This window comes from Sebastes umbrosus, chromosome 2 (genome assembly GCF_015220745.1).
Source record: "Sebastes umbrosus isolate fSebUmb1 chromosome 2, fSebUmb1.pri, whole genome shotgun sequence".
In the NCBI taxonomy this organism is placed as follows: domain Eukaryota; kingdom Metazoa; phylum Chordata; class Actinopteri; order Perciformes; family Sebastidae; genus Sebastes; species Sebastes umbrosus.
In genome coordinates, this window is record NC_051270.1 from 28272519 (window position 1) to 28289769 (window position 17251).

Genomic DNA, 17251 nt, shown 5'->3' on the forward strand with positions numbered 1-17251 from the left:
TGTACAAAGTATTTCCTTTTATAATTGTAATATAACTTATTATTTTAATGGAGCTTCCCAGCAAAAAGCATTTCACAGGATTGTACCTGTATAACCAGCGTGACAATAAACATCTTGAATCTTGAATCTTGGTATAATGTGATCTTAATAGACCATAATGGCTGACAACAAGTTAGCTTAAAACTAGAAATTATCCAACAGACCCTGAATGCAACATTAACAATTACAGTGTCATCTAGCTGGTGTTGTGTTTGTGGCCTCCTGAGTTAGCTTTAGTCGGATTTTCTAGCTCTAACTCTTCAGACAAACCTGTTGGTTAGCTTGCTAAATGTCTGCTTTACCTTGAGGAGTTTAGCTACCTGGTAGCCTCTTGTTGGGCAGGTGTCCCACATCTAGACTTGTTTACTGTAATGTCTACTAGGTTGTAGCCCCGATTTGTGGCCGTTGACGTTGAGCGCAGTGACGTTGACGTCGAGCGTAAGCTAACGTACGCTAACGTCAAGCAACCGCTCTCTGTAAGTAATGTAAAACCTAAACTTTTAAAACCCCAGCGGGTCGTAATGACAACACTTACCGCTGTTTTGAAGACATTTTTCAGATTTCTGAAAGACTTTGCTTTCCAGCTGAAGCTAAAAGTGTTCTGTCTGCTGCATAATAAAGACGACGTTTAACGTTTAACTCTTCTTCAAAGTTGCTGGCTGGTTCAATTAAGCCAAAGATGGCAGCCGGAAGTGACGTTTCTCTTTGCTTGTTGAAAGCATGGTTGAAAGTGAAGCACGAAATGGTACGTACATAAACATAAAAATAATAAATAAATAAAATGGAAATTAATGTAGCCTAGCTTAATCTGATAAAATCATTTTAGTAATAAATAAATTTAGGAAAATGTGTCATACTGTCATATAGGACAGTTTGGTCAACTTTGTTTGGCTAAACAAAAGAATCTGGGGAAAAGTCTTACTGTGCAGTGCAACCCACTGAAAATGTATATTATTCAATATATTCAACTAGGACCAAAAAACCAAAATACTGCTCTGAAAGTAGCCAACAAACAAGAAATATGAATGTAAAAAGATTATTGAACACTGAAATCAGTCACTTCTATCTTCTATATTTTCTCAGGCAGTCTGTCTGACTTGTCAAACTGGCTTGATGTGTATCTGAGACAGGCATATGACATTAATGAAAGATAAAGAAATCCTAATGTATGGTGACGCACAATTTTGCTTGTGTGGTTCTTTGTAGTTAATTCAGTGCAAATAGACAACTACCAGTGAGGTATTAATTCACAGAGCTTTAAAATTGCCAGTAGGTGTATGTTTCAATTATAAAAATGTTTATTTTCAACAAATGTTGTTGGGAGGGGGGGGGGGGGGGGTTCGTCTTATTTGTTCTTTGTTGGTTTGGATTGCATTTTGGGTCCTTTTTGATTCAATTCATTGATGAGGGTCAATGTTTTCTTTATAATCCCTTGTAATGTAGTGTAATCTGAAGTTACCACAATAAAGCTTCTTCTGTTCCCATCATCTGGTTCTGCAGTTCTAAACCTTCTTAAGTCTGGTCCTCTACTTTGCAGTTAACAACATCCATCCTTCAATACTGTTGTGACAATGGAGTTGCAGAGCAGCAAAGACAAAGCACTCGTCACCCATCTGAGGTCTGTATGTGTCCATCTGGAAAAGACATTTGAACAAACAGGTTGTTGGGGCAACTGGAGTCTCTCTCTCTCTCTCTCTCTCTCTCGAAATGCCTCCCAGACCTGCTGGTGTCTGTGACAGGCCCTCTCCTGGTGAGCTAGCCTCCATGATGAATGGCCACCTTTCCACTCTTTATCGCCCCACTAAATCATGCGCTTACCATGCTTTTATGACCAATTTTTGCTGCTTTGTTTTACTCTACCCCCATTTTTGAATGAAACTCCAAAGGCTCCACTTTTTTTGTATATTGTATTAATCTTTGAGGGTTTATCACTGCATTGGTATTCAGGTGGAGATTTGAGATCTAGCTTTATTAATCAAATTCACCGAGACAAATGTGTCAGACCTGGTTTGGACTGGAGAAATGCTCCACAGAAAAATGCTCTTATCTAAAGAGCAGATATTTCCAGAATGTTTCATTCATTTACTGTTTTCTAACCTGTATCTGTTATGCAGCACTCCTGTCTTTTATTTCTGTTGTAATCCTGGAAAAGCATAAATTATTTATGTGAGTGAGGGTCACACGTGGAGCTGGTCAGAGATTGCCAGGCAGACAGTATGTCGGGGCAGGGTAGAAGGCCTGAGAAGAGACTATTTTTTGCTCCTGAGGTGTGATAAATTACTGGACAATGGATTTTGCTCTGTTTATGAATGATCTAGTCTTTATGTGTAACTGCTTCTATCTTTTTAAAACTGCATTCTTTGTTCAATGATAGACATTTAACTTTGTTGTTTACATTGCAGGCTTTAATCCTTTATGTTTACAAAATATAAAATGTAATTTAGCTTGTACTGTAGTTGTGGCAGCGTAGTTTGGTGTGTAGTTGTGTTAGCTTTTTTTCCTTTTAAGTATAGAAAAGACATTCTTTTCATTTAATATAGGCTACATGTATAAAAGTCAATAACAAGTCTATATTATGTAATTTGAGTTAAACAAATTAAAAGATTTCTTGAGAATTTTTACCCAAATGCAGGGTATGCTGAGAAGTAAGCCTATAAGCTAACAGTGTTGAATTTAGGACAAATAATCATAATCATGCCAATATAGCTTTAATATGTTTAGCTAATTCAGTAACGCATCAATGAATATTACCTAAAGCATGCTTACATTTATTTAAAATAAAAAGTTTTATGGGTGCTGACACTTTTTGGTTTTGCAGTATAGTAGAAAGGCAAAAAGCCAATGCTGTTTTTTATAACACTGATAAATATCAGGTAGATTATACCTATGAAAGTGTTTTATAACTACCTTGGTGATGCAGAGCTTTAGTAAGCTCTGGCTTCTGCACGGATTCAAAGCGAGGCAGGTTTGGCCAGATATGTTGTACTCTGTCTCCACCCAGTGGACAGAAATAAATCCTGTCTTGTCATTTGTTCTGAATGATGTTCATCTGCCTGTATGACTGTTTTCCTTATCCACAGGGAATCAATTAAAACAGATGGATATAACCATTAATCATTAACAGTTTTTTGTTGTAATTGATTAGTATTATATTAAATCAAAACACATTGTTAAGAGTTTAAAATTATACATTTAAAGTATAAGAGTTGAAAACATTTGTAGTTTATAGTTATAGTTCATGACATGACTATTATCTTTTATTTTGAAGGTGACGTTTTCAGATGGGTAATTTTTAACCCTTTCCTGATAGGATCTCTCAGAGCACAGAAGCCTATTCTGCAGTCCTCATACCTCTTTGAGGTTTTGATGATCTATCAATCACCTAAACAAAGCTTGAGTGTGTGCGAGCCACTGCCAGGGGAGGTCTGACCTGCGGCCTAGCGTGACATTCAAGGAAGGAATGCTACTCACCCAGGAAATCCTATTACACCAAAGTATGATGGATATCAGTACTGGGAAAGCTCATATGTGGTCTGACATATAATTTGTTATAATTTGAGAAAAAAAAAAAATGTATGACCACGTTCACCTTTATCCCTGTCTTTCACTTTTTCAAAACTCTTTCCCAAAACACACACACACACACTATCTCATATTCCTAAGAGATACAGAGAGTGAATTGTTAGTTTTATTGAAATAAAATGTTTTTAAAAATTGATTGTAGAAAACTAGATTACATAGAAAATAAACATGTAGACTTGCATCTAGAAATTAACCATGGCATTTATTTTTTTTCAAACCTGGCCATCATTTTCTCTCTACAACAAACTCAATGAATACAAACTACTCATTCAAGTTTTCAATGAATAAATAATGAATGCACGGTGGGGAATTAGTTTTTATTTTCTGAATGGCATTTCTCAAATGTAACATGGCATTTCTGAGAATGCAGAGTGAATAGTTTTGCTAAGTCATAATGACTTGTCTGGAGTTTTAGTAGTGATTGAACAGACTATTCAAGACCAAACTATCTTGAATACTTGTGTTATCTGAATCAAAGAGGTATAGATTAGCTTTTTTGTGCTGATCAATAACACCAAAGATATGATGGTATACTACTTATGGGTAAAGGTGAAAAATAAGTGAAGTCCCGCTCCATCCTGAAAGTAAAATAGTCTTTATCAATGCTGTGGAAACAAAACAAAAAACGGTTATAAGCAAATGTCACATGCGCCCCCTGCGATGGTATTGGTAAAACTAAAGGTAAGGTTAATCAGGCGATCAGGTACTCTTATCAAGAGTCTCCTACTGTGTGTGTTTGCGCTATATCAGTCTTCTGTGCCATATTGATTTTCCAAGGTAAGAGAATGCCATGTAAATTTGCAGCTAAAATTTGATAAGACATCCCAGCATGCAACTTTTGGACTTGTCTTTAACTTTGTTTTGATGACATTTATCTTCCTAATAGGATTAACAAGTCATGAATGTATTGTGACATGTAAGTCACATGTTTTTCTCACAGCTCTTATCTGTGTTCCATCTTCACAGTGAGTTTTCTTGACCAGTCTCTGAACTCTCCCCTTTATATGCTTTACTGATAAGAAACAAGGAAACATAGGATTGAACCTGCCAAAATCAAAAATAAATGAATATATGAATAAATGACTCGATAAATAAATCACTAGTAGTCACTGGAGTGGACCATTGCGGAGCAGCTTTTTAAAGGTACAGTGTGTAGCATTTTGCAGATTACAACCAATTGAGTACCCCTCTGCTCACTCCTCCCATAACACTACTTTAGGAGCAACAGAAGTCTGGTGGTGGCTGGCGGTACCACGGTTTTGCACTCTGTGGCTCACGTTATCGCAGTTTCACAAGTGTGTTTGAGAACTACAGTGGCCTTCAGGTAACATAAAAAAGTGAAAGGCTCTCTTTAGAGCCAGTGTTTGTTTTGTCCATACTGGGCTACTGTAGAAACATGGCAAACTCCGTGAAGAGGACCCGCTCCCTATGTAGATATAAACGGCTCATTCTAAGCTAACGAAAACACAACGAAATTTAGTTTTAGATGATTATACACAAAAGAAAACATAGTTGTGAATATTATATTCCATTTCTGCTAATAAATCCCCCAAAATGTTACACACTGTTCCTTTAACTCACAACACAAAATTGTTAAAAGTGTAATCATGAATAAGTTCAACACCTAGAGAGCAGATCAAAAAGACAAAAACAAAAGCTGTGAAGAAGGAAAGGTACTGGGTCCACACACACACCTGTGATAAAGAGGAACCCATAGAGCCTAATCAGAACCACCAAGCTTACTGGGACCATCCTTAAACTGGAGTACAGTGCACTCATTGCAGCACAGACCCTGAGCATTTAAAACAACATGATGATGGTGTTACTCCTACAAACAAATAGTTCAGCTATATCACTCTGGTCCAGAAGCATATAGGCCTCCTGAGTGTCATCAGCGGTCACTCAACAAAACGCTGACATCGTAGCAATGATTATTCTCAGAAAGACAACCATTGTTGGAAATACATCAGTTTGGGGCAGCAAATAATTATTATTTTCATTATCTATTTATCTACTGATTAATTTCTCATTTAATTGTTTGCTCTAAAAGAATATCCACCTGTGGCCCCTCACAATTTCAAGGTCTTGAAATTGTTTGCTTATTCCGATCAAAACCCAAGGATACTTTCCAAAGATATGATTACAATTGAGAAGATGGAAACAGGTAATACTTGGCATTCTGGGTTAAGAAATAATTTAAACGATAAATCATTGATCAAAATAGTTGCAGATTAATTTTCTGTCCTTGGACTAATGGTTTCGGCGGTCTACATTAGGTTACGTTCTGATCTAATTTCCTTCATAATCTTATCCTCTGTCATCGTTATAATTAGGGCTCAGTTGAGTTGAATCAGGCCCTTTTCCTTGCCACTTAAAATGAAGAAGCTTTACCAACAGGCCGCTCTTCAAATCCAGATAACTGCGGGGCAAATGTATTCTAATCTCTTAATTCAATCTAACTGATCTTTGACCACAGAAAGCATTTTCCTTGTAAAATTGTAATCCCTAGCTGCTTCATCTCCCTAAACTAAATATGCAATTTACATACATTATAGCCTGCGGCCTGTACAGTATATGGGCATCAGCGCGGGAACGCTGCACCATGAATGTGTGTTTGACGGTCTGTGCTTTTAAGGGAGACAATCCTGCAGCGATCAAACACTGGCAGGATGCAATTTAGAGCAACATGGAAGGAGGATAAATTCAAACAGAGCGCCCAATGTAAAATTAGCCAGAGGAGAGTAGTGGACTTTGGCTTGCTGCTGACCTCCAACTGCTTTAATTAAATGGGGAGTTTCCTCTTCCTCTTGAGTAATAAGTAGCAGTGCTCCTCCGTGGCCCATGGCACTGGCAGCCACATAGCACTGATATCTCTACCTTTTATTATCATCATCACCACTGCTCCTGCCAGACCTGTGAAACAGTGCCAAGCTGATTCCTAAGGGGTCGTAAATTCCCAATCAACACCTCGGCTGCAAAGTTCGGTCCATGTACAAGGTTATTTCTGTTCACAGAGGTGGACTACGATTCATTATGTGCCTTCGCTGATGAGAGGGATCATGAATGATCGTCTCTGTCAAGGTGCCTGTCTGCTCCTAACAAAGCTGATGTTCTCTCAGCTATGTGATCTGTCTCAGATGCTTTTGGGGCTTATTAGATTAGACTCAGAGGTATTTACTTATTCATTAGCAACCAAATAAAAGAGGTCTTAAAGGTCATAGAGAATCCCACTCCCTTACTATGCTAATGTCTATCACTGCTATTCAAACTTCTTGCTTATGTATTATCAATAAATGTTTTAGTGTCTACTTTTAATTGACAAACTCGCCAGTGTCAGTACCCACCTCATCACTGTCAAAGCCTGATGGAGGTAGGACAGACAGAGCAGGTAAACACTATTTGTTGCATCCAGCTGTGATGGCGGCAACAACCACATACAACTGTAAGTGAGTTCCATCATCTTCCTCAATAGTCAAGTCAAATTTTATTTGTATAGCACATTTAAATACAACCGCCGTTCACCAAGGTGCTGAACAGTCAAATACAAATGAATACAAAGCAAACATCAAGAACAGAGGAAGACAATGAACATAATGTGCACAAAAAGAAGATAAAATCAAGCTCAACTTAAACCTGTAGTAGGCAGAATATTTTTGGCATCATTGGGCAAAAATTCCATGATAACCTTTCAGCATATTGTAATTGGAGTGTTGGGCTGTTCATTGAACGGAGGCGGCTGTCAATCACTCGCAAACTCCGATCAAACGGTCAAACTAGGCAGTGTTGATCAAATATGAATCAATATTCTGTTACTGTAATGCCTATTTCTTGCCTCAAATGTTGTCAGAAACATCTTGTACTGTACTGTTTAGCTGTAAAATGAGAAAGTGTGCTCCCGCTGGTGAGCGGTGCTTGCTATTTCCTCAACTAATTTCAACATGGCTGCCGGGTCATGCAGGATATAGTGACCATTTCATAAAATAACTTTTTTTTTTAAATCAGATTTGCTCCATTTCTACCCACGGGTGCTCTAATCAAACGCCAATAAGAAGAGGTGGGTCTTCAGCAGCAACTTAAATGTTTCTGTAGTCTGAGCAAATTATATATGTAAAGGTAAACTGTTCCAGTGATTAGGGGCGACCACCGTAAAGGCATGGTTGCCACTGTTTTTGTGTCTAGTCAGTTAAAACCTTACAAACAAGCAATAAAATAAAATAAAAGACGAGCAGCTGCATTTTGTACTAACTGCAGACGACAAATTGTTCTACACCCACATAAAAAGAATTACAGTTGTCTAACCAATACAACAGATCATTATTGAACTACATTGTATTCATTCCCATCGTATCCACCAACATATTACAATAAAGTCTTACTGACGGACAATACACACAGGGAGCTATAACAATGATGATGAGAATTTGAAATAGGTGTCTATTCAAGTTGAAATGGTGTTAAAGTTATCACCCAATGTGAGATGTGAAGAAGAAACTTCACCTATAGCAATAGAAACGCAGGGTCTAGTCACTGGGACCAGTCCAGGCATGGAAACAATAACATATATGTATGTGACAGAGGACTCTAAATCAATGGTGAAATATACTGTAGCTGTAGGGTTGGTACTTTCCCATGTGAGCAGCTGATGAGCCAGGCTTTTGCAGACAGCAGATTATGTCATGTCTAAGCTTGCATTAGCAAGTGTGCCTGAGTGAACAGTGAGTTGTCAGGTCAATACCTCAGAATATTCAACATGTGTCATTTTCTTCTTCTGGAAAATATTAAAGGGGAACTCCACCAATTTCACACATCATCTGTTTACAGGTCTGCTCATATATCCACAGCGCAAAGGATTGTGGGTCAGAATAGCCAGAAAAGCATGCTGGCTTGCATACTGCAAAATACAACTTGATGTAGCAGGACATCCTGGTATTTTTATACTGCGTTTGACATACTATGTATTGGGACATACCAGATATTTGTCTACTAAATAGTATGGTAGTATGGATATTGGAACAGAGAGTGACTGGACTGTCAGAGGGTTGCGTTGCATTGTGGATAATGTAGGCACCAGGTTTGGGAAGGAAGAAGAACGTGTTTTTTTTATTTTAAAAAAAATTAAATAGAAGAGCAATGCTGAATTGGTGGAGTACTCTTGATATAATCTCACTGTATTAAAATAATCTACAGTGTGTGCATCTGTTTTAATACACTGCACATTTTCTCAGGTTCAACAGGCAATGTCCTGTGGACATAGACAAAAGTAACCAGTGTCGATACTGCAGACTATGTTTCAATGCTGCAATGAGAAAGGACGGTCAGAGGAAATTCTTAAGCAACCTTCTTTTCCTATTCAATACAGTGCACCTTCAGTGTTGACCTGCATCAATGGTTTAAATTTCCCCATTTGTATTTGAAACATGTCATGTCTAAAAAACAAGGGTATCAAGGGTGGTTCAATAAAGGAACAGATGTTTTTGTGTCTTTGAGTCCACCAGCATTCATTTCCATGTGTGTCTATGTGTAGTGTGTCCACCGTTGGCCTTTTCCTCCATTGACTCCCACAGATAAGGAGAAAGAGATGCGATCAGAGGAGCCATGAATAGTCTCTACTACACATGAATAATTAACATGGCTGAGCAGCATACTTAAATATTTGCTCTACAGTTTTCTGGGAAGATGTTGCTCACAACCCCCTGAAGTAAAGGCCAAGGCTACTAATTTAAATGTTTACTTCATTAATTTGCCTGGTTTGCATAATATTACTTTCAAAACATTAAGCCAAGAGTACAGCTGTGGTAGGAAACACATAAGCAAGCATTAAACAAGACTCCTCCGGCAGCCAGTCATTTTGTACTTTTCCTCTGAGCACGCTCCCTGTAACTGTTTACTCCTGATGGAGATTCATTTGGGACATTGTCATGCAGGACCATGTCAGTGAAGCACAGAGGGAGCCTCCCGCTCCTTCTCCTCCTCTAGTTTGATTAATACGCCCCTGATTGGTTGCTGAGAGGACAGCTCTGATGACTGATTACTCTGACACTCGCTCCTGTTGTCTGACTTTGTGGAACCATATTGGAATCAGTCTGAGGCCATCCAGATTGCTCTGTTTCTAATGACTCTCGCAGAGGGGTCATCAACATGTGATGACTAATAATCCACACCATCAAGCATCCAGGCATCCACGCCCACTTTTTATTGTCAGCGGCAAATGTAGGAAGCTGCTGGATACATGCAAGATGCATCAAATAAAGATAGGACTACACAACAGGATTAAAACATTACTTTCTACAACTTTGTTTCCATGTAGGGTTTCTCTACATTTGTCTTCACTCTGTTTTCACGACACCCTTTTCCTTATCAGGGAGAAACTTTGTGTATATATAAGTAATAGAAAGGAGGAGATAAATGAAGAGACAGAAGAGAGGAGAGGGAGAAATTATGTTTCCATCTGTATTATAAATAAGTTTTCTGGTCACTATTTCTTTACTCTTTAGTCAGTGTTTCTACGCCCAATATACGACATAAAATGTAAATGAAAATGTAGATTTCTTTATGCTTTTAACATTTCATTACAATGTAGATACACTTTCCACCCATCATAACATATCGCATAAACCCCACAATTATTTCACATTAAAGACAGGTGCTATTTAATAACACCAAACTACCATTCTGAACAGCTGTAGAAGAAGTACTCAAAACCTTTACTTAGGTAAAAGTAGTAATACCACAGTGTAAAAATACTGTTACTAAGTAAAAAGATAAAATAAGATCATTTAAAATGAACCTTTATTAATCCCCGGAGGGAAATCTCGGGTGTCAAAGCAGCAACATCAGCAAACAGAGTGAAACGCAGGAGAGGTACAGTTATACAAAAATTACAAAAACAATAAATAGAGACATAAAAGATACAGAGTGAATGGGTGAACATAGTGTGTGCAGTCCGTTAATAAATAAATGTAGCATGTACAATAAATAAATGTAATATGTACATATGTGCAGTCTATAGAGTGGTATATAGGATGTGTAGTGTAAAGTAAGTGTAAAGTGCGCCAGTGGTTAGAAGTCCAAGGTGTTTGCAGATAGTGCGTGTGTGTAGTTCTCATATGGGGGTCAGCCTTGGTTGTGGAGCCTGATGGCTACCAGCTCAAAATTGTACTTGAGTAAATTTACTTGGTTACATGCCATTACTAATTCTAAAACAGATACACTTATCAATCTCTACAGAGAAAGACACTTCAGGAGAAAAAAAATATTTTCTCTGTAATTTCTGCCACATTTGTGTGGTAGGCAACATCTGGCACGGCTAATGTTGGCATGAACAACATCTTCAATGTCACAGAGAATATAGGGACCTTGTGGAAGCAAAGAGTATAGGCATTTTCTTACGGGAAATGTTTGCAGCCGCGGTGGGTAGAAAAGTGGAGAGTAGAGGAGAAGTCTGGAGAAGTCAAGACACATCGCTGATGGTTCTTTAATCTCCAGCTGCTCAGAATGAGAGAGTCTGCAACAACAGTCACAGAGACAAGGGACAAACAGTGGGCAATAGTTAACACACCGTTGCTTAAGATCTCTGATACAAAGTTCTGTATGTCAGCCAAAGGATCCCTATTTCTGTAAATCATGTAGATGAGGGCCTGAGACGGAGATAGATACATTTAAGACAGCATTCAGTTCTGTAGCTGTAGGCTGGATTCAGTTACTTCTTAGAAATGACATAATTGCAGAGGGACCCCACCTAATCATAGCCCATTTAATTGCACCTCTAGGTCTGGGATTGTGTGCCGACGTTCAATTACCTTCAAATGCATAATAACAACCAGATATACAGCGCTTTTCCATGTAAAAGTGACAAATGAGCCACTACAGTATATGCTGCTGGGGTGTATATTTCAAATTGGTCATCATGTGGTCTCCATCCAGCATTGTTTACCACTGGTCCATAAAAAAACCCTCCTCTACCTGTCTTGCCTTGCTTTAACCTTCACAGCTCTCTGAGTGCCAAAGCACTCATACACCTAGCAGCATGATCACCTTCCTCATCCCCCCATTTATCTCCCTCCACGCACACACACTCACACACCTTCTCAGAGGTTCATTCCCACCTTGCAGTATCACCTGAGCCCATTGTGAACTCACATTATGCTTTGCTGCTCTCGGTTCCCAGCTCTGGTCTCACCTAGGAGTCATCGCATCAACACCCAGAAGGCAGCCTGTATGGGAGACATGTTCGAGTCCATGAAGCCGCAACTCCTCCTGCTGGTGGAATGGGCGAAACACATCCCAGAGTTTAGTAGCCTCCAGATAGATGACGAAGGGGACCAAATACCTATAAGAACTCTTTCTTCTGTCAATCCAGAATAATGTAACAGCAGCTGACTCTACACTTTGTTTCACAGAGTGTTTGCATGTATCAGTTCAGATTGATGCTTTGGTTGACTGGCCATTTGCATGTTACAGCTGAATGTGACATGAAGCCTGCATATGTCTGTGTGCAGGTAACTCTGTTACAAACCCACTCTGCAGAACATCTTATCCTAGAGCAGCAAGACGCTCTTTACCTTAATACAATCTCATCATTCTAGGTAGGACAAATAAAGCCTCTTGCAGGTTGTGTCCTTTTGTAGTTCACTCACGGCCAGCTCTAGCCCTTTGGTGCCCTCGGCGAAATTCCGATTTGTTGGCTTAAGATAAGATATTCCTTTATTAGTCCCACAGTGGGGAAATTGCAAAAAAAAAAAGTGTTTAGTCAGTTTCACTACAATTTACACTTTTATTAACAAATAAGTGCAGCTGGGCAGATGAAAAAGTGTGAGAAAGAGAGTTACAGGGGTGAAAAGTGTATTTATTTATTTGTTGATTTGTTACCTCAATGCGGAAAATGAGGAAGGGCGCCCACCGGCATTTAAAAAAAAAAAACAATTTTTTCAGATGGTGACCAGTGCCCCCCAGAAGGTGGCGCCCTAGGCGAACGCCTATATGGCCTATGCCTTAAGCTGGCCCTGAATTCACTATTCTGTTATTTGCAGAGGAGAATTATTTGTTTTAAAGGTGCTCTATTCGACATTCAGAGCATTAATATAGCAGCAAACAGCTATTTGTAAAGATATAGAGGAGTAATGTCTACCTGAGCAGAGAATGAAGTCTCTCTCCCTCTGTGTGGGTTGTAACCAGAGCTTCTCTGTGCTTTGTTTACATAGCCGGACCAGCTGCACATGCTTTTAGTGCATGTTCGTACGTGTGAATGAGCCCCACTGGGTAGCTCACGGACGCTGCTCCACACTGCTCTGCACTGCTCCCATACAGCGGTTACAGCTGATAACGTCATCCCAACCGACGTCGGCATCAGGGAAGCGTAGCCCCCACCCTCTTGTTCACCCCAGGTAAACACTGTTGGCTTTGTCATCACTGTTGCCTTTCTTTTCAGCCCCGTTAGCTATGAGCCACCAGCTCAACTGTCACCATGTTGAGAGCCGTGCAGAGGCAATAGAAATGCTCCCAATCTCGCATTTAGCACCTTAAAGTATTGCATATTATACGGTAATCTTCATGCTAAAATATCTTCCATATGAATGGAAATGTTTATGGTTATTGAGCAGGTAACGACTTTGTGATCCCTGAGAGGAGCAGAGGTGGAGGTGTCCAGGGTAGTGTCTAAAAGGGAACCTGCGAGTTGGGGAAACTCTCGTGAGATAGTTAAGGTTAGGCATTAATCTTAAGGTTAGGATAGGTCGTCGGGCAGTGAGTCTCGCGAGAGTTTTTGCAGATCTCAGATCAGATTTCGCAATTTGCAGGTTACCTTCTTGCTTCTTACTGGTGTCCAGAATGGCTTTCAGAGTCCAGGAGGAGCTGGTCAAACCTCTCAGACAGCTCGACATCACAGACAGACCAGAGTTTGCTTGCCTCAGAACCATTAAGTCTTCTTTGTCCCAGGTCAGTCCAGTCAGTCTGTGAGAGGGTGACTGTGGATTGTGATTTCTGTTCTGCCACTTGACCTCATCCATTGCACCAGACAAAGCATAACTTTTTTTTTGATGTTCTCTCTTGGATCCGTTTATTTTCTTGGCCTTTTGCACCTGCAGTTTAGTCTGCGGGGTCTGGCTTCAGGGAGACTTTTTTAATAATATCAGGATGTGGTGGCTGCTTGCTGAACTTAACGGTCCGTTTACCTGAGGCAGCAGCAGTAGAGGCAGGCTGGAGGACCAAAGGACTGAATTGATTCAACTCTGCCCCACAGCCCAGCAAAGACAGCCACTATAACCTAGGCTTGAGATTACCCTAGATCTTTTATTTAAACATCTTCTCAGTCATTACCCTTGAAAAGGTTTTACTTTTTTGTTTTATACTAAAACAACTAGTAAAAAATACTACTGTACCTAGAAAAGGGCACTTCCCCATTATGACGGCCATAAGGGGTAACAAGTCTTTTCCATAATATAAAAGTAGTTTTACAAACAAACATAAGTATACTTAGAAAATTCTCTGATTTCCTTTACACAAGTCCAATCTAAGTTTGGCATTCAATGTAAAAAGGGTTTTGGTTTCCGGTAAATATGTTATTTAAAATGATATCAGGACGACCAAAGAACCTACTTTGGCTGGTTGATTATACATTTGATTTCACCAGATCTCCAAACATTAGTAATTATTCATCTCCTGTAACTAAAGAGTTAAATCCCATTTTATGAACTAAAGCTAAAATTACCCTGGTCTGTTTTCCTACAGTCGGCCAGAAAAGAGCCTGAATTTTGCTGCCTTCATTTTTTTCCTCCTCAATAAAAATGCTTGGTTTGGCAGGAAAATCTTTTTTTTATTATTTAAAAACAACAACTTACAGTATTCAGGAAATACTCTTGCCCATAGACAGACTGGATGAGGGATGTGAGGGCAGTGTAGATATCTATAACTGGATTTTTATATCTTAACTCATTACTACATTATCTGTCAGCTGCCATCTTCTATGGAGAAAAGGGCACCTTACGATTGCATATCAGCCAATTAGACTGTTGTCGGGCTATTAAATAGGCGTTATCAGCCACTATAAGCCCCATAGATGTGGGTCAATAGGGGCCTACTACACCCCCTAGTATAGAAGGTATAAAAGAACACGACAGCGACCTCTAGCAACCGTAGCAATAATGGCAGGAGCAGAAGCAGAAGTCAGGCACTATAGTACAGACAGTGTGAAACTCCATAAAGGGTGCAGGTCGGGGAACGTTTTTCCCCCAGGAGACCAGAGTTTGCATCCCGTGTGAAACCAACAATGTGTGCTTGTCTTTGTGTGCGTAGTTATTTTAATCCAAAACACGTTTTCCCTAAACTTAACTGTTCTTTTTTGCCTAAACCTAAAGAAGCCTTTTTGTTTGTGTTCAAAACGTGACATTTCATTCAGTTTTACATGTTAGAACGTGTTGCATTTAAGTTTCACTTTCAATTTCATAACGTAGTAGGTGTAGTAGGCCCCTAATGTCCCACATCTATGGTGCTTATAGTGACTGATGACGCCTATTTAATGGCCTGATAACAGTTGAAGCAGGTGTGCATATTGGCAACCGCAAAACCTTTTACCTACATTTTGTTTTCATATGAAATTATAATACAATTATATATCCTACCCTTCTTTTGCTCATAGTTAATGTTACCAATTCCCTGATAAAACTTTACTGAAATGCATTCATTGCCTTTTCGTTTTAGAGGATACTCTCACCTTTGTCTCGCAGACTGTCCGGGTTTGGAGAATCCTCAGATGGTTCGACATCTGCGTTTCCAGGCCCATCTGCTGCTAGAAGAAGCAACCTGTGAGCAGCGGGGGAGGTTTTGGGAGCTCCTGCTGATCCTGCCTCCCCTGCAGAGTGCAGCCCAGCAGATGGTAGAGGCTCTCCACCAGAATGGACAACCTGCTGCAGAGGATGCTGCTGGGAGAGGGAGCCAAAACAGGACGGGGACTGTGTACAGTTAAGAGACACTGCTGCAGTATGTACTAGCAAGAAATGGACTTAAATTGCACAGAATGTTAAACTTTGAACTGCGCCGAGCTTGTACATTTCCATTGTTGAACAATCACACTGAGCTCTAGCATTGGCATTACGTTCAGTTCATTCATCTGCTCTACTCTCAATATTGTCTGCTCCAGCTTCCTTCAAACAATGGCCTGAATCAAGACCAGCAAAACGAGCCAAGAGCTTCACCTACAAACTTCACTTCCGTCATTTGTTCATCACGACAGTTTTGAGCCTGCACCTGGCTATAGAACAGTGAACATTTAAGCAGCATTGACTGTTCACTGACTCACAATGTAGATGCTTTTATTCCATACAGTAATTTTATCAAGTCTAACCGTGTTCTACCATCAAAATAACAAATCTGTTCAATCCAGTATGTCTCACCTGTTTCCATGAAACTGAAATGTATTGATAGACACTGATCCTCTGTTTGCCAAATGCCATTGCTGATGTCTGTCTGTCTCTCACAGCTCTTTCAAGTGGCACGGCTGCTGCCCCCACAGACTGGCACTGAGGTGTACAGACATGACGATGCTGCCAACGTGCCCACAGCATACCAGAGGACCAGAGGAACCTGTCCACACCAAGAAACACCTCAAGAAGAACAACAACTTAACCAAGGAGTGTTATGAGCTTGAGACAGAACACAGACTAACATACACACACACACAGTACACACATGTTACATGTTACCCACTACTACTGAAATTTGTTTACTTGGACCCACAAGAATGATGCTATAATCATTCTTCATTTCCCACATGAAACACAGACTCAATAACAAACAGCACATCACAAAAGGCACAGCGATAAATAAAAAGTAAAAGCTGCATCTGGAAAGCGTATAAAATAAAACTACCGACATGTGCAAATAGGTTAACATTGCACTGAGGCAGTGTTGCAGTCAGGACCACCTAAACCGAGACCAAGTCATGACCAAGACCAGAGTGTATCGAGACAGAGACAAAACCAAGACTTTGAGGGGTTGAGACTGAGTCAAGACCAAGACCAGTGCGAGTCCCACACTGCATGATACACAATAAAATGCGAAACATGGAAACCAAAGGCACTCCTCAAATTGATCTGAAAGATCCACATTCACATAAACACCCACAGAAAACAATTCTTTCCTCTTCATTCACACCTTTTATTACCATATGCACTGTATACTATATGTGTATGTGTAGGTGTACCATGAAAAATCATGAAAAGGCATTGCAAAGGTGAATATTATGTGTTGGAATTTTCCTTTGTTTTCTATGAGCAATCTCAGTAATGATGTTAACAAATAAATCAGACAATAAACAGGCAACTGGTCTTGAAATAAAATCCAGAGTCCACTCCAAGACGATTCCAAGACAAGACCAAGACCTTCAAAAAGTGGTCTTGAGACCGGTTTTGAAACCAAGACCGATCTCAAGTACTACAACACTGAGCTATAACTAAGCATAAAACACTGATTCCTGTCTTATCTACAGTGAGTTTGACTGGTACAAAGTGAATGTCCCAGGAATCGTCAGCAGAGGGCGCACAAAGACTGCTCAGAAACACATTTGTTGGCTCCTGTGAGGCAAACTTGTCTTTGTGGTCAAAGGTTTGTCATGTCAGAATGTAAAGATGGTTATATT

The 17251-nt window shown here is 39.7% G+C and overlaps 1 protein-coding gene and 1 long non-coding RNA gene across 2 annotated transcripts; both read left to right on the plus strand.

The window, feature by feature from the left end:
• Positions 1 to 378: 378 nt before the first annotated feature.
• On the plus strand, positions 379 to 3123 carry LOC119480370. Its single transcript, XR_005204901.1, has 3 exons — positions 379 to 515; positions 692 to 784; positions 1577 to 3123. It is a non-coding gene; the product is annotated as an uncharacterized LOC119480370 (long non-coding RNA).
• Positions 3124 to 8621: 5498 nt separating this feature from the next.
• hnf4b (hepatic nuclear factor 4, beta) lies at positions 8622 to 15882 on the plus strand. Its single transcript, XM_037753532.1, is given in 12 exon segments — positions 8622 to 8692; positions 8847 to 8935; positions 11107 to 11169; positions 11310 to 11342; positions 11771 to 11934; positions 12117 to 12159; positions 12162 to 12206; positions 13221 to 13259; positions 13400 to 13536; positions 13539 to 13554; positions 15342 to 15504; positions 15506 to 15882. Coding segments are annotated over 12 exon segments (963 nt in total). The 3' UTR covers positions 15606 to 15882.
• The last annotated feature ends 1369 nt before the right edge of the window (positions 15883 to 17251 follow it).